This window comes from Pleurodeles waltl, chromosome 3_1, assembly GCF_031143425.1.
Source record: "Pleurodeles waltl isolate 20211129_DDA chromosome 3_1, aPleWal1.hap1.20221129, whole genome shotgun sequence".
Taxonomy (NCBI): Eukaryota; Metazoa; Chordata; class Amphibia; order Caudata; family Salamandridae; genus Pleurodeles; species Pleurodeles waltl.
Genome location: NC_090440.1, coordinates 1,885,729,836 through 1,885,757,153, shown reverse-complemented (window position 1 = coordinate 1,885,757,153; position 27,318 = coordinate 1,885,729,836). Strand labels below are relative to the sequence as shown.

The following is a 27,318-nucleotide window of genomic DNA, read 5'->3' as shown; positions in this document are numbered from 1 at the left end:
AAACTGAAAAATATGAACTGTAAAAGGGGCGAGAGAAGCAGAGGATAGGGGGAGACAGAAGAAACGGGAGAGAGGGATAGGTAAGAGGGAAAAACACTAACACTTTGCTTGAAGGCGCTTCTAATTGATTCCTACACAAAAAAGCCTGCTGCGTTGCTTCTTAGTGAAAGTTTATTTGTTGTAGCACCTGTGGGGAACAGTATTATTACCTGTTTATCCCATGGCTCTGGAAGTCACTAGATCATTTTTTGTCGCTTGACAGCCAGAGGCAAGCTTTGTCGACTGAACTCAAGACTTTGACTATTTTCATGTCAACGGATCAGAAGGAGCGCCATATAAGGCACCGACCTTGAAGAAAGCTCTATAATTAGCCAGGCGCTGCAGTTTGTATGCTCATTTTTGTCACGTTGTGTGCACAGGGAAGAGACGAGTCTCGGGCATTTGCAGCCCTCCAGTCCCAAGAGTTGCTGGAAGTGTCTCTCAGCACGTGGCTCTTGTTAGCGACAGAAGTGTAACTCTGGCGCCCTCTAATGGCTGACTTTCATATCAAGCCGACACCCCAAGCCACTGTATTTCAGACAGCGACCTATTGAAATATGGCAGCTAGCGCCAAAGACAACATGACTGTACATAAAGGAATTACTGGGTTAATAATACACTTATTAACTACCTGACCCTATTGAGCGCATGTGTGGGACATGCAGGTCACAGATAAGGACCAGTTAACTCTCCTCGTGTCAATATAATGAGTACCTTCAACCTGAGTAATAAAACATTTACAACACAACAGGAGAGAATCGGCTCAGCTTGTGGTGTACACAAATAACTGTCAGTTTGCTTTATTTTCTGTGCGTACCTTCAGCATATTTTATCGTTTTAGTCGCGAACACTATGATCTCTGGGAATAGTAGTTTTATTTCATGCATGAGACGGTGGTCCGCCGTGTTGTCGGCTAAAAAAACACACCAGAGCTTGCTGACACGTTACACACAGCCATACAGTGTCCTTTTGTGCAGCACTTGCTGCCGCAATCTGTTTCTAGCGTCGTACACACCAGAAGCAAATCTTACTCGGCCCACTGGTACTCATGTTAACACCCCCAAAGGCTGAACGTCTCAGTCAGCCCGACTAAGGTGTGACGCTATGGCCAGCAGTTCAACTCAGGCACAGAACTCGACATAAACACAAATAGCTACCTTTAACACACCTTCAGCCCAGCTCAATGTGCGCTCGTTTTATTCGCGTTCCTTCTGCAATGCTTGTTTGAGAAACCTGTATATGAGGAACGGGAGAAGTGCCACGAGGAAGAGTGAGCGGATCGCTTCGTGGCACTAAGTGATAATGCAGAGACGTTAGTAAATAACTTATACTGCGTAGGTCTATCTGCAGGTGCAGGCAGGGAAGAAATGAGATATGGTTTATAAGAGCGCTAAGAAGCAACACTCATGCGGCATGTAGCACTATTCACTAAGTCGTTTATGAGCTGGCGAGTTGCATGTGGCCAAGTCGACCCAAACACACAGAGCACAGAAGTCCATAGGGGCTTTACAGAGTTGGAGGTGAATCTTTATTTGAACTACAAACGACAAGGCTAGGGATTTGGGAGGTCATACTAGCTTCTTCCAAAAGGAATCGGGGCGGTGTGAAAAGGCCACAAGAACACATGATCCGTGAGGTTTAGAGAGTTAAGTGCCGCTAACAGAAAAGGTATCATTCATTACTCTATGCAACGTTTAAGACGTCACAGAGATTTGTTTCACATACGGAGTGCAAGAGTGGTCTGTCCTTTGATGTAGACATCCAGATACCTAGAGGGCACCGCTCCATAAGGAAAGACACAGACTCTTCAGGGGAACTGTACTCAACGGAACTTCAGGTATCCAATGAGTCCGACTGGAGCCGATAATGGAGCTTGAGTGACACCAGTACTTTTTCAATTAAAAATATTAGGGTTGCGTGGTATTCCCACCTTCTGCTGACCACCTACTCACACAAGCCAACATCTGGTGCACATTTTGTTAGTCATGGCATCAGGGGAACGGCTTCCTGGTAGTGCAGCCAGTGGCCGGAAGTGACATCACGTCCATGCATACATCACCAGCACTGGGGGCAGCACAGAGCGTGTCATTGCACCAGGGCCGAGGCTTGCACTTTGCTAAGGCCCTGTCCCCACGGACGGTCATGTTCTGTGGGCAGCGATGGGCTTGCAATGCTATTTTACCCGCCCACCTAACTCCATACTTAGTTGGTTGAGTATCCACTAAGCATTTGTTTTTTTCTGGTCTGTCGAGACGGTTGCATCAGAAGGCGAGGGCATATTTTAATATGCAGCATTACTTGTGGTGTATAGTATGGACATTGGGCTTTGCGCTTTAGGTATATTGAGTTATGTAAATGGACAGAGGAGAGAATCCCAAGTGACCCATTATCCTTGAGTTCAGGCCTCCTACTGAGAAGTGCTGGTACTCTACCATTGACACCATTGCACTACTGTTGAGAAGTGATGGTAATTAGCCATCGCCAGTAATCTACCACTGATGAGAAGTGCTGGTACTCTCCCACTGTCATTTGTACCACTGTTGAGAGTGCTGATGCTCTCCCATTGGCAGTATTGTATCACTGTTGAGAAGTGCTAATACTCAGTGCCGCTACTCTCGTATTGTCACTATTGTACCACTGTTGAGAAGTGCTGGTACTCTCCAATGGTCATTATTGTATCACTTTTGAGAAGTGCTGCTACACTCTCATATCCCGTATTGTACTATCACTGTTGAGAAGTGCTGGTACTCTCCCTTTGTCACTGTTTTACCACTAATGAGAAGTGCTGGTGTACTACCAGAGTTGAGAAGTGCTGGTAATCTCCCTTCGTCTCTATTGTACCACTGTTAAGAAGTGCTGGTGTACTACCACAGTTGAGAAGTGCCGGTACTCTTCCTTTGTATCTATTGTACCATTGTTGAGAAGTGCTGGGATGGCCTTCCGCATGTGATTAGGCTAGATCCAGGGCCACTGAAATTATGCGGCAGTAGAAGACTAATTTATCTGACACAGTTGACTCTATTAAGTGGGAAATAATGGCAAAACATCAAACATCTATTTGTATTAAAACATCTCAGCAGAACATTACAGTACATTTCATCATTCAAATGTATCTGTCTCACTAGGAAGTGCTTTAAAATCCAATCATAGACCTTAAAAAGAGACGCCACATATGTGAGCTTCCTCTAAAGTCTGAGTTTCCCTGCTGAAATTACTGCAGCTTTGAGAACAGTGCCTTTGACAGGGACACTAATCACTTAATCCACGGTGATACATTTGAGCCAAAAACATTTTGGTTAAAATGTGCTACTAGTGCAGGAGATGATGCATTATGTGGCAAGTGCAGCAAAGTTATATTCATGCAGAAATGCCACATCCACAATCACAATTTCCAGTGTCTTTGCCTATAGTCTGTTAGCACAACCTCCGACGGTAGGATCGGAGAGTAAAGCAGTGCATTGAGCACGACTTCAAGAGTAAAGCTGGGGGCCATGTGGTGTCTGCGTGTCACTAGAGGGCAGGGCCAGGGGAAACCACAAGGGCCTGGCTTCAAACCCTGCCTTTCTCCGGGAGCATAAATAGAGCTCTGAAGCCACCCTCGAGGAGCTGCGTGGGTGGCACTGCCGAAATAAGATGCAGAAACCTACAATTAGACACGTGAAGTCACTTCTGTGGCAAAGAACCTTCAGTTCATGTGTAACATTTTTCCAGCATTTCACTGTTCTGAAAAGAAGAAAAAGTCGAAGGTTAAATGAACCCTATCACCCCCACTTAATGTCTCAACAATTCACAATGGCTACAGGTGCGCCAAAGTGGCCAAAAACCAGCATCTGGGTGCTATACAAGCCCACAGATATTTAAATATATAGTACATCTTCTACAAATGTGCATTTCACCTAGCACTACATCACTGAAGTACTGTCGCTGTCGACCCCAGATAAGATTCTAATGTGTGCCCCTTAAAGTCAGGCAGTGATTTAGAGAAGGCACTTTAGGCAATCAAGTTACAGGTTGTTATGTTATGTTGTGTTGTTTTGTGTTGCTCTGTGCTGTGTTGTGTTATATTATGCTTTGCTATGTTATGTTATTATATACTATTATATACTATGCCATGTTATGCTATACTATGCTATACAATGCTATGCTATGTTAAGAGCATTAAACAGTTCATTGCTGCCACTTATGTCGGCCATGCATCAGTATGTTGCCCCCACACTCGTAAAATCAATGGGAGACTCATTTTAATGCCTGCTAAAAGCAGGTGTTAAAAATGACGCTAGAAATGGAGCAATCTGATAGATTCCATTGTGCCTTTTTTAGCGACCCTCTAACGAGGGAATGCCCACTTTCCATGCATCATGCATAAATTATGCATGCTGTGGTGCAAAGGGTTTACCGGGTGGTGCAAACCTAGTTTACGCCACCTTTTAAATATGGCGCTATGGTAGTGGCCCATTAGCGTCACATTTACAGCAAAATTGTGGCCACAAATGTGGCGCTAAGGAGTGCAAGGGCCTTGTAAATCTGTCCCTAAATAGTATAGGAAAGAGATGGAAAGAGCGAGGTCGTGAGACACAAGGAAACGAGAAGAGGGCGAACCCGAGGGCAAAAAACAAGACACAGGAGACCTTTTCATAATTCAGGGACAGGTAATAGCTCGATTGGATACAAGAAGTATTACCTGCAGATACTGTAAGGTAATGGGCGCTAGATAGAGGGGGAATGGGCAGAAGAAGCAAACCCCTGGGGTGGAGGAGGATGAACAGTTTCTTGTCCTGCCTGAAGCTCGCGCTCATATTCCTTGTTTGAGTGGGAGTCGCGTGCAGCTGTCATACCTGTCACTCTGTCTGTCAGCAGCCTGCAGATTCCAGTGCAGTGCTCAGGGGATGGGAGGGCTACAAGCCTTGCATCGAATGAGCTGTGCATCCTTCCTCCCTCATTCCGCTTTCGTCCGAAACCATGGAATGTGAAGACGAATAATAGAGTGTCAAAAGAAGTAATTGATTCGTCAAAGGGAGGATGTATTTTCCGCCTTCGGTGTCACCGCAGCCCAATGAGAGTATTTGAGGGTGAGACATATGGGACATTTTTCCAGTTAATCACCATATCTCAGTGCAGCAAATGTAGACACATGGAAGAGGGGGGGGGGGGATGAAAGCAGAGGGTGTCAGTGAAGAAAGACTGCCAAATAAGGCATTCTCTTAGAAACTGAGTGAGAAACCTGCCTGACCCTCAACTTACACGGTAATGCGCTCTACCATCCCCAAAGCTAGTCTGATATATAGTCTAATAAAAGTACTTATTCTATCTGCATTTCCAGTCCAAGGTACCATTAGCAGAGGTACTGAACTTAGTCATCTCAAAAGACGCTTTTTGATACAATCTCGAAATCTAGTATACTGTACCACCTCCAAAGTTATAGCACTGCACCATTCCCAAATCTAGTCTGTGACACGGTCTAATGGAAAGTTATTATAATTTCTTTAGTTATAGTCTGAGGTACCATCATCACAAGAGATACTGATCTAAACCTTCTAAAAAGATGCTTGCCTATACAGTCTCAAAATCTAATACTGTACCACCTCGAAAATTATAGCACTGCACCATCCCCAACTCTGGTCTGTGATGCATCCTAGTAGAAAGGTGTTATTGTGCCATCTCTACTGGTAGTCTAAGGTACCATGAACACCGGAGCCACTGAGCTAAATCATCTCAAAAGATACTGTACAATACAATCTTAAAATCGAATGTATGATCCCATGTTGAAATCTAGGCTATTACTGCATGTGAAAATATGTATAATAAAGGAGCCTGAAAGCTGATGTACTAGTGTTTCAGAACCTGGTGTACTCAAATAAAAAATAAAAAAAAACTCAAAATTACCATCCACTCTTGTGCTAGTGTACAAAGATATTTTACTAAATCATTTTTGGAAGACATGATACTCTTTTCTCACCTCTGATGTACTACATCAGTGGTCACCTATGCAATTTCTATGATTTAAACTGCAAAACAATACACAAAACTACAAAAACAAGTGTACATTAAACAAATGCATAAATTATTAAATATCTTATTTATCTTTATACATAGACAAAATAATTATAAACAAACGAAGTTTTCATTTTAACGAGAAGGTTAGAGCATATTCAAATTGGGATTTATTTAAAAAAGATAAAGTGATATGATAGGCTCTAGCATGTTGCTTTGTCTTTTTTGCTCCTAATGTATGATTTTTGTTGGTGCTTATGAGTGTTTTAATTTAAGTCACCAGTGGTCCGTTCTTCTGTTCACTGTACATGAACTGCCCCCACAAATCAAGCTAATGATACCAAATTAACTTTTTGTTTTCAATTTCAACTCCTTCACATTTACAAAATGTTTCAAATCATTTTTACATTTATCTGTTTTATGTAGATATACTTTTTAACTCAGCAAATATTATTTAATTTTTGAAGAGTTGTGGACACTTTAAGTAGGTGTAGTGGACCCATCAGGGTTCCACGGACACAAGGTTAAGAACAACTCTATTACATGATCTAAAAAGCTAGTCTACTACACCCTTTTAAAAGGAAGCCTGCTACCCTCTCTCAAAGATTAATCTACTCTACCATTTTAATTGGGAGAATTCTGTCCTGTCTGAAAACTGGATATAGCAAAACATCTCCAAACCCAGTCTGATGTACCATCTCAAAAACAAGTTTTGGCAAAGCCAAAATGTCTGGCGCTGTCTGCAAGCCTTTTGGTTTTGTCGATGCTTGTTATGTCATGGTTTGGTAAAACTTTATTATTTGTGGTGCCACTGAGCCCTCACCAATACAAAAAGAAAAAAACAATGGCTAAAAGTAGAAGTAGTTTTTGATCTCAAAAAGCATATATTATATTTATGCATCATATAGATAGATAGATAGATAGATAGATAGATAGATAGATAGATAGATAGATAGATAGATAGATAGATAGATATATTACTAGTAAAATCAAAAGCTCATGCCTAGCAACGTACCTAACCATCATCTTAAAATATAGTGCACTCTTTGGAAATCTGTTTTACCACAGCATGACGGACGCTAGTCTACTTACAACGTAGAACGTTGTTTATGTATTTATTCATTTAACAGCGCCAGCCATAACATTTTGATAAGAAGCCGTTTATCGAGCAGCAGGTATGGTAGGATGACCACGGGGGAGTAAAGGTACATCTGAAAACAGATTCAGTTGTGGTGTTGATTCGTTGGACCGGCTGAATGACTGTTGTAGCCGTAGATAAACGTGCATTTCACGTTAGGCAATTCCGTGACTTCTGTGGCATCCTGGTATGGGCCCTGTGAGTGACAAGCCATCTTTAAATCTGATGTGCAACCATTGTTAAAGACTCTGGTGAAGCACATCATCTTAAAATGTGGTCTACAAAACCATGTCAATGGTTAATTGGTTCTATCTTGAAGTTTGACTCAATTTACCTTGCAAAAGCTACACAACTATAGCAGCTAGAAAGATTCTAAGCACAAGTGTCCATAATAGCTCACATTATTGATTGGTTCAATAAAGCATTATATGATATTATAGGGCATGTTCTGATACTAGGGCAAAAACGGGCGGACTGTACTGTTTCAAAACATGTCCAGAGTTAATTAAGCTGCATCTTTCTTTAAAAGGTCACTGTTATTGGTTGTGGTAGGTAGTGCCTCCCGCCCTCTGTGATCTCCCCAGCCCCTACCCACACACAGTCTGGCACAATTTACCATTCACTCTCCACCTCGCTGTTGTAATAATGAGCAATGCCATGAAATGACCAAGAGTGAGAACAGGGCCTTGTAAATAGGTGATCCGACTTTACAGCCTGCATTCTGGCCCCTGGGCCGCAGATCAAAGCGGGGGCGCCCAGGACCAGCAGCCTCAGTCTGGCACCTCACCCAGCATGGCCAACTTTACTACACTCGTTATTGCAGCCCCTGGAGAGGGCCCTGAGCTTGGCCGGAAGCTCACAGTAAATCCCATTTTCAGCTAAATTTGCAATGGCAAAGATCAAACACTCTATTAGGGAGTAGTTTACAACTCCCCAATAAACAAACACGTGCTCGCCTCCGAATAAAGATATATGCTCCTTTAAATCGAGGCTATGCAAAGAAGCACAGAAAAGTCCTCTGTATGTTATTTCTTTGTGCAGAACAAAAGTGGCGGTGTTAGTAACAAAGTTATCTTTTTGATGTATGCCCAGACAGATTTATGTTGACGAACACGTGTTATTACCCCACAAAGTTAAACGCACAGCACTATATCAAAAATAACATAGCACAGCACAACATTTTGTATACAATTTTGATGGCAAGTCTGTTTCAAGTCTTCGTGTGTTCCTGCAGTTAAGCAACACGAAGCTCAAGGATACACCATCATTTACCCAGGATCACAGTATGCGGGTAGCTGGGGAGGCCGGTAATAGAGAGCCAGTGCCAGGGGTTCCAAGTAAACTAGCTCGCATCCCTGGTATTATTCTACAACAGTTTTATTGCGCAGTCCTTGCAAGTGAAAGCGACTTCCTGCTGCATGAGGACAAGCAGGCCCTGCTCTTTCTTTAAGTGATTTAGGGGGGAAACAAACAATACATCTAGTGACCTAGAAAGATAAGAACTAAATTGAGACCAGGCAACAAAAAACAACAGTATCTATTGAACAAATCCAGAGACGTGTTTGCCTGGAAAGCAAACATGCTTGTAAGAGGCCACATTTTGGAATAATTCATCCACTCCTGGGGCAGTCTTAAAGCATCTACAGAGTGAATGGTGTCATAATAGATCTCTAAGTCCAAACATACTTCATCAAGCAAAGGGGCATTCTGGAATGTCTGTTATTGGTGATTGTTAGAGAGGCGTGACCAGGGAAAGTACTGTCTTATCTTGCTTACACTGGATGGCCCCTCTAAGTTTCTGAATGCATGTGCTTTTACCTTATGTAATCCTGTTTTCCCTTTGCATCCTGGTACTTGTAGTCCCGAAGTTATAACCGCCTAGCTTCCGTGATGCCGCAGGCCACACATGTGAGAGACCAGCTCACACGTCACGTGAGTGAGCAGGTAGTTAAAAGCCCCTGTAAAGGTTGGGCCTGACATTACTGGCTCCCACCCCCTCCCAGTGTAGACAATGGTCCCTCCCAGGAGGGTGGCTGGGCCTGGCGTGAGCTAATGAGCAGCCGGTGCTAATGGCGTGTGTGAGCTGATGACTTCACGCCAGGAATGTGAGATCCTTCAGACCTAAGAGTGTGAAAAGAGATTTTCACGGCCCCTCGGACTAGACAGACTCGGGGGTGACATGCAGCCCCCAACAGCTGCTGCCCTTTCTACATCTCTCTGCGAAAGGGCTAGCTGGACTTTGTTATTTCACTTACAGTGTTCTGTAAATTACCCGTTTCACGTTATGGAGACCTGTTGTGCAGTTTGCAATGGACACAAGCAGTTGCTACAGAGAAACTGTTGGTTTATAAGGAGCATCACCGCCGTCTTTTCTTTCCATGCCCCACCTGCCGTAACACTGGGCTCCTCTTAGCCTCCAGATTTGTTTTTGCTTTCACACTACTACTACTCTCCTATGTCGTGCTTAGACCTTTTTTTATTCTGTTATGGATTAAGCCTCTGTCGCAGGGCAGTTCCTTCTCCTCACCATCATTATTTTGATGGAGTTTGAGCCTAGCTCTTAAAAGTCTCATCTCGAGGCACAACTTCAGGGGAGTGATTGTGCGCTTTCTGTTTCAAGGCCTCTGTTATAGCTCACTCACCTGTCTTTCCTGCTGTCTGGACAGTGACAACAGAAGTGAAAGGAGCCAATTCACATGCAGGCGAAGGCATGGATTAGGAGCTGCCAATGGGCACCTTAAGTTTACACCAATCTCCCTGTGTTGTATTCACTGAGCCTGGAACTGGATCAGATCTGGAGATGACTGGGTTGTCTTTGAGATTCCTCTGAGTCAATGCGATTCACAAACATTTGCTTAAGTTTCAAGTGCTTCTGGAAACTGTTGCAGACATCTCCAGATTTTAACTTTACCAATCTGTTTCAAAAAGGCACAAGTTACCCCGGAGACGCTCTCTGGGAGTCTCGTAATGTACTTGAGAGGACTTCTTTGTGACCTGGGCCCAAGGTTTCTGTTCCCATCTGACCTTGTGTGGTCCTGGGAGGTTTCAGTGGCACTGCCCCCAATGACTCTATCCATCTTGGGATTGGGCCCCCAGGTCTCGACACAGTGCCTCAGGCAGGAATGACCAGGGATGTGAGCATGTGCAACACAACCTCTTTTTTTGCAACACAACCTCCTTTTCTGGTTTGTCCAGGCTCTTTCTGTGTCCCACCACTCCCTCTGCTCCCTGTAAGGTTAGATTGTTTTTTTTGCCTGGTAAACCTGTTTCGCCCTTCTTTTGCATGTTGGAAATTTAAAATATCAGCCAAACCAAGTGGTTTAATTCATTTTGTACTGTCGAGGGAGATTTCCTCCTTTGTGAATATCAACTTCTTTGTCCTTGTGCTTTGATTAAATTAGTCACGGTGAAGGAAATGTACTGTACATGCTTGATATAAGTTCATGCTCTCTCAATATTTAGTGAGATGTCATAAGGCAGAGATCTATCTCCAAATGTTCAGGTGGTTTTCACTGTGTGTTGTTCATGCAGGGTCTCCTAGGCTGCCCATATAGTTGAGTAAAGTGTGTTAATAATATGGGTGCTCTGTTCCATTACAGAACAGGATTTAGGCACAGACAGAATGATAAAAGCTCTGCAAATAGCTCTGAAATTATCACTCGCAGAAAAGTCCCAAAGTGTAAGTCTTCCTCTGAGTATTACAGGGAGGTCCCCGCCTCCAGACATAGTCTTTACAGACTACACAACCCTGCTATTGGACTCGAGGAGGAATTACAGGCTGTTGCTGAGGTTTGCAATTGCTACTTTTCATGGTTAGCAGCCAGCGTTTTACTGACATGTCTGCTTGACAATACTTTCCCAGGAGTGTTACCTTTCGAGATGAAGTTTCTAAAGCGTAGGTGCCATGTTGGATCTGGTGGGTGGACCACCTGGATGAGGTGTGGTGCCCTGTTTGTTTCCTAACCTCACTGTTCATTGCCAGAGGTGCATGCACAGTCTTTCTTCATTCTTCAGCCCATGCTGTACCCTGATTGACTTCTAGGCACCACTGTTGAGGCAGCGCTTCTGCAATTCCCCTTACCCTCCGGAGTCGACTTCTAGATGACAAAAAACTGATTTGAAGGTGGATCTTCATAAACTTGAATGAGTGATACGTGTCTGTGCCTAGAATTATTTGATTCAAGGTGTCTTTCATGGTGCCATGTATTTTAGAAAGTTGCATTTCCAATGGATTATATGATTGAGGTTGTACTTCGTGTTGAGGTCCATGGTTGATGGTTGCCTCTCCATTGAATTGTATGATTCAAGCAGCTTTTTGTGTAGATTTGCATGTTTGAAAGTTGCCACGTAAAACATCTTCATCAACAAATTATGTAGCAACTGGGCCATATTAACAAATGTTAAAAATTCGAGTCAAATACAGAAAAAAATAAAACAACCTCGTGGAAAGGCCTCCTCAAAAGTATACATCCAAAGCATACGGGTCGATGAAACCTCTGTACATACTTGCAGTAATTTAAAGTCACATTTTCACCCCTTAGTGCTGACAAATCTAAAAGATATCTGACTTCTGGATATTTTCATTCTCTGAAATTTGTAACCAAGTATATTTCCAGTTCGTAATCCGCAGTTCATCACTTTCTACAGATGCGTGGGGCAGAAGGCGGTGAGTGGTTTAGGAGAGGTGTCTGTTTATTTGAGTGCAAGCTGTATATTTAATCCCAAAGTGCTCTGTCTCAATGCGCCTCTGGCCCTTGCATACTTGGCATTTCACTCTTATTCCAATAACAGAACACACCGAGTCCACTGGTCGTCTGAAAGCCACATCAATTCTTCTTTTTTCTCGCTATGCTTTTGTCAACCGTTTTTTGCTTTTCTCGGAATTTCCTTCGCCCTGCTCTGTAAGGCCAGGAAGAGTGAACTATCCTAGCGGAACAAAAATAAACGAAGCTGTTCCATGAAAACGTCTCCCTCTTAGCACAGATTTACCCACGCTCTGTGCCTGTCACGCCCTCAGTGGGGTGTGTCTGTGGTTGGATGGATGCTCTATCGGGCAGAAAGTGAAAGGGTCAACTTTAGTGATCTGCTTGAACCCCACTGCAGTCCCCATCACCAGATAGGTGTTACTGACTCTGCCCAGCCCTCTGAGCGTCGAGCAGCACCACCATCTTGGGACTACTTTCTGGCCTCACAGACCAGTCCTCCTCCTGACCATAAAGACAGAATTTTGAGCTTAGGGAGATGTGACTTAATGGTAACGTTTCCCACAAAGGACCAACAAGGCTTGGGTTCCCTTGCTGCCCCAGATGATCACGTTGTGTGTTTCCGGGTAAAGTTCTTTATTTCCCAGTGCTATTATCTGCAAGACTAGTACAATGATGTGGGATATCCTTTGCAAAGAGACATTTTGCCTCCCACCTCACTTTGTAAAGGTGGCTTATTTGTTGTGTCAAGCGACGAGAGGTGGACAAGGCGCTGATGGCTTGAGCCAAGCTCATGGCAATACCGGTCTGTGACTCAGCTTGAGGTCTTCTCATAGCGAGCCAAAAACGAGCAGAGCTGTCATGTGACTTCTGCCATTCACACTCTTGCCTCGGTTACCATGCCAAAATACCCCTCACCCAGAAGCCCCCCTCCACCACTCCTGCAGCTGAGGAGGTGCTCCTCAGCACTGCATCATCTTTGTTTCTCAGTGGGCTGATAGTAAAATGCCTGCAGAATGACAGAAAGTGATCCAATAGGGATGGTAACCTAATATATTTTCTCCAAATACTTTCACAGGTCTCTGCTGGATCTAGGTGGCCAGTCCATCTGAAATGCCACCTCAACCCAGGGGGTAATAAAATCCAAAAAGCCCAATAGCACACATGGTATGGGCTGTGCGTGCTAGCCTGCAGGCCGCTAAGCCCTGCACTTTAATTGTGTCATCTGAACTTCATGGCCTCTTTGACACCATGTTTTTATTAATGTCTCCATTTCATTTCACTGAAGGTGCTGGGCCTTTCCTGAAATCTAAAATAGGTGTCATTGCTAAGCCAGGGGAAGCAGGTGGTCTCAACAGTAAAACAGAGGCCCCCCCTTCCCCTCACTCTGTAATTGTTTCATAGAAAGTCTTCTTATTTCAACCTGAACATGTAATAGATGTATTCATTTAACACTTTGTACTGAAGTGGCTCTTCAAAGGATTAAACACAAAGCATTAACCTTTGATGTGAAACAGGAGAGAGAAGGTGATACTAACTTGTGGCTGAATTTCACAACTTGAAACCAGGAAAACTGGGATCAGTCCTGGCCCAATTTTGACCAAATTGTGTCTGCGTAGGCAATTACCTTATTTCACTGCCTCCTTTTTCTTTATCATTACATTTAAGAGCGCCTTGAAATCAGTAGAGGGCGTGTGCTGTGTAAAATCTCTCTTTTATATGTTGTTATAAATGTTGCTCCATCATTAATAACAACCTAGGCCACATATAAGGTACACAGCACATTGCTTTGCCTCTTGGTTCTCTAATGCCATTGTTGTCACAGCAGAGGAGGTGTGGCTGTTTCTAAGTAGATATTTCGAGACTATCTCTAATCACTAGTAAACGCCACACAATACAGTAATACAACTAAAGTACTTAAGTGAAACATTTCCTCATGTTAACAAAATACACCTTTTCAATTCATGCAGAATCTTTATCACTTTTTACATGACCTTTATTTCACAATTTACATGGCATATAATGATGCCTCAGCTCCTATTGTAGCTCTCGGACCATAGTCAGACCCTTGGCTGGGATCTCCCTATTCATTTGCTCACTTGCCCACGTGTACAGGGGACACTGTGGTATCCTGTACAGGTCATGCAATAGACAGCTGTCTGGTTTCGCCTAGCTGTAGAACTAGAACTGGGAGCGTCACGAAGTGTTCCGGCATCAAGGTCTTCACTTTTCAGTGCACATTTTGAACAATGCGTACCCTCTCCAAGCCTTTGTGAGTATATTGTCCCTCTTTCCTCTTGCTTCCTGGAAGTCTCTTGGCAAGAGGTCGGTGTGATTCCTGCAGTTTTAGGAGAGGGAGATAACCTGGGACCCTGTGTCCGGCCCTACTGTCTAGTCCAGCCCCATAATTCCCTTGGGTTGTTCCTTAATGAGGTGGTCTTGCAGGAACCGAAATTACGTCACTTCCACTTCTTCTCAGTGATGCTCGAGCCCACGATATCTTTCAGGTGACTGACATAGGGCAAGGACAGGATTGTTGTTTCCTTATCTGAGTGGCCTCTTCTGTCCTAGGGAATATCTTTAATGAAGAGTTTTAAAAAGCTCTTGCTGCAGGACAGTATGAACAAACAGCTACAATTATGGGTTATGGTTCAGTAAAATCAAAACAACTTCTGCAAAAATGAACAGGAGGCTCTGCTGCGGCCAAAAAAATGCAGAAAAGGGAAAGCTAAATATTTTTGGGTTAAAACAACGTTTCTGAGCTTGAGTTATTACTTGGCTCAACTTTTAAAAGCTCCTGGCTCAAAAGTGGACCCAGTACACAATGCATGAGACATAAAATTAATGAAGCTTGTCATTTGATTGGATGCACCCTGGTCTACAAGGACACTGGGAATTTCCAACAGGCTCGGGACTTCTAGAAGAACAGCACGTCTGGGGCAGATGTAAAAAAAATATCTGGTGAGATCACATACCCAGCAGAATATCAGATTACTAATAATGTAAGGCTGAAATTCATCTATAATCACGTAAAAACTATTACAAGAATTGCAACAAGAAAAAGACTTCCAACGAGCACAAATCACAAGCATGCAATGATCCCTAGAGTTATAGAGCTCTGGAAGTGTGCAGGTTTCGTCCACTTATTAATCCTAACAGCCTACATCAGGACAGAGGGAAGACCACTGCGATCATCCCTGATGCCAACTCACTGCCAACTCACTGCAGTCCACCATATTCTAACTCATTGCACTCTTCACCGGACAGTTCTTCACACATCAGAATTCCTGCCAGCCTCCAAAAGGCACATATAGCTGTTTTATCTAAGTTAGAGTCACGGCCGACAGACAGTGTCTTGCATTTGAGAGCAGGAAGGATGAAAGTGGCAGCAAATATATTGACCACCCCTATAAAATGGATGCCCAAAGGCTGGGCGCCCCTGGGCTTCTTAGCAATCTTGCCTTTTCTTGTGGCTCTTCAACGTCTACATGTGTCCTCTCCTTGTTAAGGACAGCAGGCATTATTTAGCTGTGAATGTATGTTTTCACCCACATATCATCTGCATATCTTGTACAACCGCTGTGGAAACTCATAAGAGGGTATGATGCACTGTTTAAACCCCACAAAAAATAATATAGTGTACTACAATATCCTGTTTCCTTTTGGTCATATCACCTTCCCTTCTTTGCAAGATATTGCTGAGATAGGTTCCTTCTTGATCTAATTCACCTTTCTGGGGTTGGGGGAATAAAATGGTTCTAAGAGTGCATTTAAGACGATCCCATGAAGGCTTTGTAAAATCGTATATGGGGGGTTGTTCGTGTTACTAAAATTGAAATTGATCAATTTAATGTCGAAGTTATCAGTATGAGGGCTGCTAGGAGGACCCCATGTACCCCTAGGCTTTGTCTGGCATGGCGTGGGTACTAGCCTGTCACCATATTGAAGCCTGAGTATTAAAAGAGTGACACAAAGACACACTTATGATCCACCGATCCTTCTGGGCACCGTAGACATCTAGCAATCACTAATATTCCTCGGAGAACCCCCGCTGTACCCTTGAACAGAGGTGTTTCACCAAAGCAAGAAGCAGAACCATAACCATAAAGGCACTTTTGAATATTTATCACTGAAAAAGATACAGTGCCGTATTTCATTCTAGCTTCTATTGTTCTACAGTTTTGAAGTGTTTATTCAGAAGTTATTGATCATCAATAAATAACGATGGCTGATCAATCATCGTTATTGCGATTGTAAATGTTGTGTTTGCTATGTCTCATGCGACATTCACGGTTGTAGTCTGGAATATCGAGTAAGGATTATCAAATTACCAGAACATCATAAACACAATTTAAAGGACCGAAATTTTGAGGGGGTACATAGCTGTTGGTAAACGAGAAACAGGAATCATAAAAATAATTTACAAATACAATACTTTGGGAATTTCGAACAATCACGTTTTTACTGTAAAATGACAGATACATTTTGTATGTAACAAATTAGAATCCTGGACTGGCTCTATTTATTATTATCTTTCCAAAGTTGAGAAATTGAGAATTATGGAACTGGATGATGATAACACATTATAATTGCAATGCTTCGAAATAGCAACATCTGAATCACTGAGCTACATAAAAACGAGTGATTGTTGTTTTGTCCCAGCCCCACATTTCCACCTTTTGTTCCCCAACCACCAACCACCACACCCCTCAACCACCCACCAGCATCTGGTTGATTTGGCATGAAGTGCTATACAGATAAGCAACACGACATAACATATCCTTATCATGCATCTCTACATCACAAGAGGTTTATGGTAGAGTGAAAGGATGCCAAAACTTGCCAAAAGTTTGAAATTACTTTGAGCTTTATTTTATCTTAATGGAGGTCCCTTTTAAGCACCCCAGAATGACAAAAGGTTAAGGTGGAAGCGTTTTCTAGGAGTCATATATGTTGCTGTCTCCTCTGAAACACTCCATGGCAGTTGGTAAGTGTTGACTTACTTTTCCTTTCCCTTGGCAGGTATGACTTCATTGAGATCCGGGATGGAGACAACGAGGCGGCTGAGACCCTCGGGAAGCACTGTGGGAACATCGCTCCCGCAGCCATCATCTCCTCAGGGCCTTCTCTCTACATCAGGTTTATCTCGGACTATGCCCGTCAGGGGGCCGGCTTCTCCCTACGCTACGAACTCTTCAAGACAGGTGTGTGCCTCGTGCTTTGCTAACTATTGTCAGTCTGCGGAGCAGATTTAGGATGTAATATCGCTAGAGGATGTCATAGTGGTGGCATAGCTATGGCTAAAAATCTGCATCAATATGTGTGAGTGGGCTTCAGAGTTAGACCACAAGACCTCATTTCTTTAACCGTGCATTCATCCACCACTCCTGGTGGGAGTTAACTGTATGCATGCTCCAATCGATGAGTGAGAAATAGGACTTTTTGTATGTTTCTCTTTACAGACTGAACAAATCTATGCCACATACACCAGGTTGTAAACCCATCATTCCTCACGAAAGGCTTACTTATCCAGTTGTGATTGTCACTTTCTTGTTCCCCAAAGCTGTTCCAGGTTTCCTCAGACTGCTACACACTTCAAAGCTTGTGTGGCTCCACAAATGTTCAAATCCTATTTTTTGTGGTACTTAGCTGTAACTATGTTGAATCTGTCGTAAATCGGCAGATGCGCTCTATAGAAGTGTTGCCATGTCGAGTTCTAAGAGTCACATTCTATGTTGTTAGGCAGTACATGGACATTTGCCCACTCGCACAAAGCATTCTGATGTCCCAGGTCCTTGTTCACACTGACTAGAGCTCCTCCTATACACACATGCTTGCTTATGTAGAAGATGCATTTCAAGGTGGCCAGAGGAGCAGATAGCTCCTGCTGCTAACCATCATCTGTGCTCATGTTTCGTTATAAAGTCTCACAAGTTCTCAAAGTTCAGGACACAGACAATGGCTGCCGTATTTCCATCATCACTGTGACCACTGTCAAAGATGGAACCTGTGTATATGGCATCAGGGAAGCCGTGGCACGTAGGAGGCAGGCAATCATCCTGAGAGCAGGTGCCTACAAGAGGAGGGATTGTATTAATTATTTGAAGTCCAATATTTAGATTTAGTATTCTGGATTTTGGAATTCTTAATCTGATTTGTCTGTATTTGGGGTGCTGCCAACATTGGGCTTGGCCCTTCTTCTAGCCGAAACGGAGAAATCCTTCCAGTGAGAAGAGGGCTGTAGTGAGGGCTGTGGGGAAATGCACCACTTTTAACTTCAACAAAGTTCAAACACATTGGTCTAAAGTGGTTTTGTGTCGTAGTTCCCTATTGTTTATCTTCTCAAGCCTGCTGGTTTCATTATTTTGCTTCTTGGCCTTGGGGAGTAGTGACACATTTTTAATAGTTGAGCTGAGGTAGCCATAGGCACGTTGAATTGATTTTGTGGACCAGGGTTTTTCAGCAAGTGTCATAGCTTCCAGATAGGTTGACTGTGTCTGCCATCAGCCCACCACAGGCCTTCTTCAAGCCTACCACAACTCATATTAGCTCTAGCGTAGCAAAATGTCCTATGGTGGACATTACCATTCTTGAACATATGGTCATTCTTGGAAGTCCTGCCTTTTACCAGAAAGCACCACCTAAAACTTAATGGAAGAGAATGGCTGACTTCATGTTCCTCCCTTGCCATGAAGCACCGGATTTCACTGCCAGGCGCTAGATGAGGGAGTAAGCCAGGGCTCTTGTTTTGCTTGTGTGCAAGACCCCGGCGCCTCTCTGCTTCAGCTCTGAGAACAACTATTCGGAATCTGATGCAAAGAACTGGCTGGAAAAGTAAAAGCTGTTTCCCCCAGAAGGCTGATGCTGTCCAAATATTTGTGAGATGTGTGTTTGTTATGAGGAAACGGAGCGGTCATTAAAAAATGTCAGCATTTGTGTGTAGGATAAAGAGGGAGGGAGCCAGAGGGAGAGCCAGCGCCTGGGAGCCTGCGAATATGAGAACAATTATTTACAATCATTGCAGTTTCTCATCCAAAAGGGAAATAAGCCCGAGGCATTTCCGTTCTGACAGATGTTTAAATAAACATCAATAAATGCGTGGACTGGAGTAAGGCAAACACTAACAGGCTGAGTCAAACCAATAGGTCTGACTTTTGCATACTGAGTGCACAGACACAACAGTCAAGCACACATACCGAAACAGCAACATATTACGTGAACGAAGCATACAGACACCAACTCACCGCACACTTCCGGACTGCAAACCCTCACACGTCCAGACACAGTGACCACCAGCCCTGCAAACACAGATGGACATAGGCCAACATGCATAAAGGTAGTCATGAACAGGGACCTCGTAGACCACATGTCTAATGACCACCAGAACTACATGAATCAATGTATACAGGTCACCACGCATGCGGGCACCAATGCACATAGTATAACAGACACGTAGGTTCTTATGCCACCGACATGCAGTTCCAGATGCACACAGAAGAACGGACATACCCTTTGCAGCATGAATCTGTTCTAGGTTCACAAGCTCTTCACTATTCTGCCACCAAGTGGATGGACTCTGAAAAACATCTCGCTGTAGTAAATTTAAATTTGGGGGCATCACAACAACAGTATGAGTCATGATAATGGAAACCCAAAAGCCCACAATGGCCAACAACTTGACCGAAGACTTCAGATTTTTAAGTACGTTTTCCATGTCCATTCACACCGAAGTACACGCAGCAGGGAAATGTAGGCTGACAAGAGTCATGACAGAGAGACAGAGACGGACAAATGGATACTTAATTAGAGATGAAATTCAGGATCCAGGGCCAGTTAATATTCAACTTTCAGTAGAAAAACAAGTGGCCTGCCATGCCCATTCTCCACGTTGTTCCCCTTGGAGAAAGGTTTGTTCCTGGGAGATAGAATTCTTGAGTCTCATTGACTATTCAGTCCTTCCCATCCTTGGAATGTCTGGCTGAGTGTGACAATACACCCTTTACCTCTTTAGTAGATTCATACATGTATAGGAAAAGCTAGCGGGCCCCGGTGATCTTTGTAACCAATATGCGTGTCTTAAGCGGCAGATGTTTGATCCTGCTCTTCCGGTGATGTCCAGCTCTCACCCTTTACCAGACTGTTTTCCTTTGGTTCCTGTGTTGTCTACCCAGCACCTCTTGTGTGCCTGGTAACATCCTTGCCTTTTGTTCACAGTTCCTGGAAGGATGGTAGGTGCTTAAGTACCTCGGCTGCCAGAGTAGGGAGACATTTTTCAATGGCTAAAGAGGGCCTTGCTCAGACCAGAGGAGATCTGATGGACAATGTATTTGTTTCTGTTGCAAGGTTGTAGCTACAAATATTGCAATGTGTGCATATTGCTACAATAACAACAACAACAATAATGATGATGATGATGATAATGATTTCAATAATGATAATTACGATAACAATAGCATGGACAAAACAATAACAATACCTTATTATTGTTAGTATTTTTTATTATTGTTAATACTATTATTATTATTATTTTAATTATTATTATTATTGAATTTGGTGGATTTGTGGTATGTGCCTGCGACTGTTACAATGAGAGTTGTGCTAAAGTAAACCTATCCATACTCTCCCAAGCCCAGCTATTATCAATAGCTCTGCACAGTGCATCAGACGCTTCCTGTGCTTTGGGAAGGACTGGACTGCTCCATATTCTACGTGTCAATAAAGCTGCAAACAAAGATGGAGCCCCTGTGTGCATGTGTGCTGCCATTTTAGCTTTGGTTCTTGGATCATGCCACTGGCGGGCAGCACAATCAGGTGGACTGTGTCAGAGAAATATTGGCAACACAACCAACAGCGTGTTCGATACGCGGAGGGACACAGGAGCTCAATGAGGCAGGGTTGTTGAAATTCCTCAAATAATATCGCAAAGGTTCTAAGGACTGCTAATTCCGGAGTCACGGATAATGCACGTGGTCGTTGCTGAAACTGTGCCACTGCATACGACGGGTCTCTGTGAACTTCAATGTTGGTCACCAGATCAGATGATGACGTTTTCTGCCAGCAAGCATTACCGTTTTATGAATTACTTCCTTTGAAATGAGACATTGTCTCCAAGGTAAGAAGCACGTGAAGGTTAAGGCACCACCTGCTTCAGGACCCCCCCAAGCAGACATCCCTGCTCTAACATCAGTTTATTGGCAGAGTTGTGTTTCTGAAGCGTCTCTGGGGGACTCCGCTTGCCAGCGAACATCTGCTATATCGAATATTCCTCTTTATTTCTATCATGTTTCTATTGCGTGCGTGACTTCACTCACAAATTCAATCGGCCTTTTTCCCTTAAAAAATGAGGAAACTCAATGAAACGCATCCTGCTGCAGCCTCGGGTGCCTGGAGCCCTGTATCTGGCTGTTGTTTCACCCCTTGCTTTATTTCCACCTTTGTGCCGCTGGACGGAGGCCAACGCGCTTGGGCCCCGTCTCATTCCAAGGCAGAGAGTTGATTTTTCAGTTGCCGCTAATTGCTACTAATAGTTGGCTTTCAATATTGCTTAATCAATTCTAGCTATTGGGTAATACTAGTAATTGTATGATTATCTCGAGCTGTTGTTTCTGCCGCTGCCGTCAGCGGAATTTAATAAGCAGCTTGGTAGGCGCAGCAGGATAGACTCAGAGCAGCTGAGCTGGGGCCAGCGACTGGTGTGTTAGGGACCACAACGACTCATCACAAGGACCTGCAATCACACGTCTTTGTGTACAGAGACGAGGTAGCAAAAGCCAGTGGAGTGGGCTAGAGGCAGGGGCAGTGATCAACTTACTGGGTGAATGGAGAAGGGTATAAACGCATGCAAAAGGGGACCTCAGGGGAAGTGAGTGAGAGCATGAATTATTAAGCAGATGAATGAGCTACATGAGTGCATGTGTGGATGGCTGAGAGACTGACTGAATTACAGTAGTTGAATGATGGTGAATAGTACACACTATGGGCGGAAATGGATATTCCCGACCTGCCAACTTTGAACATTTTTTTCACCTTGTGAGAGGTTTTTGGACTTTACAGGGGGTAGGACTTCAGTTGGGGATGAGCTTTCAGCCCATCAGCCAGCCACTGATGGATATTTAAGGGGGTGGGGCCATGGAGAGCCTGGTGGAGAGGCTTTCTTCCGGGCACTGCATACACATCTTTTCCCTTCAACCTTCCTCTCCCTCAAAACAACACAATAGCTTCCGAGGCTGTTGATGTCCTGGGGAAGATGCAAAACAAGTGATGAACATCAGCTGAGCCGAGCTTCACGTCTGAGCCGGAAGCCCAATTTATCGATGGTTTTCCAGCTCATCCTGCCTTTCATCATTTGATATTGCCTGTTCACCTGGTGAGCATGTGAAGAGAATCGATCTTGTGGGCACGTCGTGGCACCATGTGAGCTGGCAAGTCTGCTTTAAGTACACATGACAAACTTGACCGGGTATGAAGGTACAGTGAATCTAAAATTGCTTGCTTGTTAAAGCCCGTTCCATTTGTTCAAATCTAGGGTTATAAGGATGGAAGCAGAGGGGGTACATTGCCCGCCTGTCCTTAATAAGAGCCCACTCTTCCCCCACAACACACACACGCACACTCACACACACACACACTCATCTTCTTTCTGAACTGGAGGCTTCAAATTGTGTTTTTGAATTGTCTGGCCTCTCCCCAGGACAGTTTCAATAGAAGTCCATTCATGAATAGGAACGACACTAGCTACCCCTCCCCCACCCCTCAGGCACCTTGGATCTCTTAGAAGAAAGCAGGCCTGGGCACAATGCACAACACTGTTGGAGTCAGCAGTAAATAAGTGGTAACATTGTCTGTTCTGGTGACAGTAGGGAAGCCTTTGCTCCAGGACTAAAATAGCCAGCATTGCTGGATCAGCCAGGCTGGGCAGTGAAACGAGGGGTGGGGGTGTTCTGGAGCCTTTTGAACAGATCCAGCCCTCTCTTCCCCCTCCTTAAAATGAAAGAATTGTGAACAAGGCTGTGGTGGGGATTCATTGCCCACATTACCATCTTCCAATCATCGTAGCGTCAGAATGGGAGATATGTTGTGATACAAACACCTACAGAGCGCTAAAGCCCACTGGATCAACCAAGCACGTGAATGTAGGCCTGCAGCCTCTGTGTGGTTGTTGTGGTGTGTGGTAAAGACACTTTCAGTGGCTTCACCATGCTATGCGTCTCAGAGGCTGTGTTGAGTGACATAGGAAGGGTGGAAAGAAATCTTAGGACACACTCTCCACAATTCCACTGAGTTGATGGTAGGATTTTTGTATCCTGTATGAGGTTACATCACAGCACTGCATTGTTATCTGGTTTCGCTGTACCTTATCACAATATCAAACACGGTATTAGCACTAGTTAATAAATGAAATACCCACGGAGGTCGAGTGAGAGGAGGAGAAAAAGACAATGTGTAAAGAAAACTTTGTGGCTTTGGTTCCATGCTCGAAAATTGACTCTAGAACATGTTTGCAAACCAGGTGTGGGATTGAGTGAACAAGTTCCATTTAGTGAAGTTAAAAGGCACACAATATAAACATGCTTTAATCTATTTTCACCCAATTATACCCATCATAAGCTTCAGAATTTGTCAAAACTTGGAATCGCCTGATAATTGGGTGTTTCAAATTCGAGCAGTTTTGTTTTCTCTCCGTTGCTGTCATTCCCATTAAAGTTTAAGCAGTCATGCTGGGAAGTGCTGGTAATGCCCTGTTAAAATATATCGTCCCTGCTGGGAAGGGCAGATGGTGTCTGTTTGCAAATAGGGCAATTCTACAGAAAATACTGTTTATATCCCATCAGTTGTGCAGCAGACCTGCTAATAAAGGCTGATGCTAGTCCACTAAAGGTACAGCATCCTTTTTAAGACTTGAAGGTAGTGTTCTTTGAAACAGCAGATACTCAAAGTTAAACTCAGTCTCCAATAGTCCATTTTTCCAGTGTTTAAAAATAGACTTCTTCTAGCTGTATTATGGCATACCTGGTGTTCTAAAGATCTTTGGGGCCAACATGAGTATTTTAAGCATACGCCTTTTCCACGTTTTGGATGTTCATGGTCACTACATGATAATCTACATCTTGTGAGCACGGCTTCCGATTTTATCATCATGGATGGTCTGCTTGCCTTTAAAACACGTATTTTCACAACCACAGAACATGGGCACTACTGTAAGATCACTTCTGTTTAAACATATTTGGACACTCACCCATCAGAGTTGGGAAGATTGCCAAGAAGCAGCTGCTGGAGATGCTGGGGCAATGCAGAGCTCCCGAAAGCAGACACATGACAACCCCAGGGAGCCTTCAGGACATGGGAGAAGAATAGGGTTTGTCCATTCCAACATATTCAAACCTATGTTGAGAAAGAGCCACATCCCTCCAAGAAAACTCAATGTTTAGGTTTCTCATGTACCCAAGACCAAAGCTTATCTTCCCCAACTTTCAACAAGCACCTAACTGCCCCACTCCCTTTAAAACAGTCCTTGATAGGTTAGCCCTCAATGTAATGGCCATCTTCGAGTTCTTCAAGAAAGGGCCCACGGTATTCCCATCTGAAGTGAAGAATGCAAGTGTACACTTCCTGTTGCTCAACTTGGAGTTTCCACCCCGCTTTCCTTCGTTCGTTAGTGAACCGACTATACATTATGCACCATTAACACAGGCCACACAATACTTGAGTGAGAAGAACGTTCGCAAGTTTATTGATCCTTGTGATACACAAGTTTGGTTACTTTACAGGTGATGTGGGTGTTTAGTGCTGCATTAGGCTAATAGCTAACATCCATCAGATCCACCAGTTGTACGTCAATATTTGGTGTTCACCATTTCTGCAATGAGACTGTGACCTCGTAGAATTCTTGATTTGCCACACCATGCCGAGAGAATTAAGCCAACTCCTAGTTGTCAGGAAACAAACTGCCTTTTCCAGAATAAAAAGTGGTATCCAAGCATTCTCATGTTCCCAGCTGGCCTGAGGACATCAAATTTGCAGCCATTTCTTCCATTCTTGAGGCAATTTGGACTTGTGTTGGGATACGCCTATATCGGTGCTTCTGATGCTGAAAAACACAATATTCTAAGCTGGTAATGAAAATGAAGAGAGCTCTGTGGCAAATGTGTGGGAAATTATGTTTTTAGAAAACACATCTCTTGTTGTTTTGAAAATCATACCAGTGGCATTAAGTGGTGAGGCAACGAAAAGCAAAATATGCCACAATCAAAGGCAACAACAATGTTATTAAAGATAATCATTTGTTTTCTCTAAGCTCGAACCTCAGATGCCCTGGCTTTAAAGCACTTTCAGTGCCTCATTTCAACACGACTCGGCATTGGAAGTTATGGGTAATGGGCAAATGCAAATGGCAACAAGTGAGATAGATGTGGTAATGTTGGCCATACAGATAATGAGCGAACCCCTATCTGATGCTGCACATAATGAGTCATAAAAACCATTTACTGATTTACTTTTGTGTTCTTTGATTCAATATGTAAGTTTTTTTTTTTCTAGGAGCGAACCTGAGTTTTGTTATAACTTTTACCTTTCTTGTTTATCTTTTCTTAATATTAAGTGAGGAAGGAGGTGGAAATAATGCGAAACCCAATAAAACAAAACAAAAAATAAATAAATTGGAGAACGTTGCTGCTCTTTTCTCTCTTCATGATGGGGACGAACTGCTCCCATTTTATTTTTGATGTGAAACTCTTTTCTTTCTCGCAGGATCAGAAGACTGTTCTAGAAACTTCACTGGCTCCAACGGTACCATCGAGTCCCCCGGGTTCCCCGACAAGTACCCGCACAACCTGGAATGCACCTTCACCATCCTGGCCAAGCCCAAGCAGGAGATCGTCCTTCAGTTTCTGACCTTCGACCTGGAGCACGACCCTCTGCAGGGCGGCGAGGGGGACTGCAAGTATGATTGGCTGGACATCTGGGACGGCGTTCCTGGAGGCAAGTGACCGTCCAGTGTTGTGTTTGTGCTCAATCAAGGCACTAGCTTGTTTGGGTGAACTTTTCAAACTGCTATCTTAGTGAAGTGAGCCACAAGAATATAAAATGATTTGCACAGTTCAAATAAATTGGAAAGCTGAAACTGAAAATCAGGGGACCTTATGGATTAATAGTTTTTCTCCCTTGAAAAAACTGGTCCCCACAAAGCACCAGCATTCTTCAAGGGAGAAAAGCAAAAGTCCAATGTACCAAAGGGATATTGTGAGTAATACATGTCTTTGTGGCTCACAGTGTCAACATTACAATTCTTTTATGATCATAAGTAAAAGGTGCAGCAAAGGGCTGTTCCTTCTTTTGTGCATTTCTCAAGAAAATGCATCAGCGGTTTATGATCTCTTCTGCACCTGTATAGCAAATACAGGTTACCAACTGCGCTTGTCATTCAGCAACCATTTACATAGGTAACCTGTCCATGGGGACAGACTGCACTGAGCAAGTGATAGCTGTGGGAATGAGAAAGAGCAGAGGGTTGTCTGATGGTCCTCCGCACCCCTACCCACCCCCCCAATGTTCCTCTAACATTTCTTAATGTGCTACTTTTTGATGCATTGCAACCCTTGTCATAACAAAGGCACTTTGCAAATGCGTATGCATTAACGAGTGTATGCTGTCCCTGGCTGGCTGCTTTCTGTAATACAATAATTAATAATTCACAGAAGGAATTCTCCCAATTTAGGACAAAAACAACGATTTTTAGTGAAAAAATAAAACAAAATATGAATTACTTGAAAAATTCGAATAAAGTGCCAATGTTTCTCCTTTGCAAGAAATCTGGTTAGAACTAAAAATTCTGTAGAGTTGTCTTCATGGGATTGAACAACTCTCAGGAGAACTATATTGATATAGGAATCAAAATGCAGGAAGCCAGAGGTATTGGGTCTACTCCAATTCAGAAAAAACGTTTTCCCCTAGCAGGTAGATGGACATGTCCAAAGGCCCTCTTTGCACTTCCGGAAGAAAAAAAACATAGAAATAGAGGAAGGAAAGAATGTCATTAATTTAACTCTCCTAAAAATGTATCATCTTATAAAACTACCTTTCAATCATTCTGTGCAAATTAAACAACAGTAAAGCATTTTCCCTGGAATCACAATGGCCACTATTCTCATTTTTCTTACAGTGGGACCTCTGATTGGCCGGTACTGTGGCACCAAGACACCATCGGAGATCCGATCTTCTACTGGCATTCTCTCACTCTCCTTCCACACTGACATGGCAGTGGCAAAAGATGGATTCTCCGCACGTTACTACCTGACATCTCAGGAGACACCAGAGGGTAAGTGGCTGTTCCTCAACGCAGACAAGACCAGCTTCTCATTGTATCCACCATATCCTACAGCAGTGCAAATTTACTTTTTAGCAGAATAATTTAGAACTGGTTTAGAAATCTTGCATATCCACTGACTTTCT

At 43.5% G+C, this 27,318-nt stretch overlaps 1 protein-coding gene across 2 annotated transcripts in view; it reads left to right on the top strand.

Annotated features, from left to right (window-relative positions):
• Positions 1-27,318, top strand: part of NRP2 (neuropilin 2) — a 163,916-nt gene that overhangs the window by 67,153 nt on the left and 69,445 nt on the right. For both annotated transcript variants that reach the window (XM_069225987.1, XM_069225988.1), the window contains exons 3-5: positions 16,894-17,075; positions 25,618-25,848; positions 27,029-27,184. In XM_069225987.1, the coding sequence (XP_069082088.1) occupies positions 16,894-17,075; positions 25,618-25,848; positions 27,029-27,184 (569 nt within the window). The remainder of the gene's footprint in view (positions 1-16,893; positions 17,076-25,617; positions 25,849-27,028; positions 27,185-27,318) is intronic.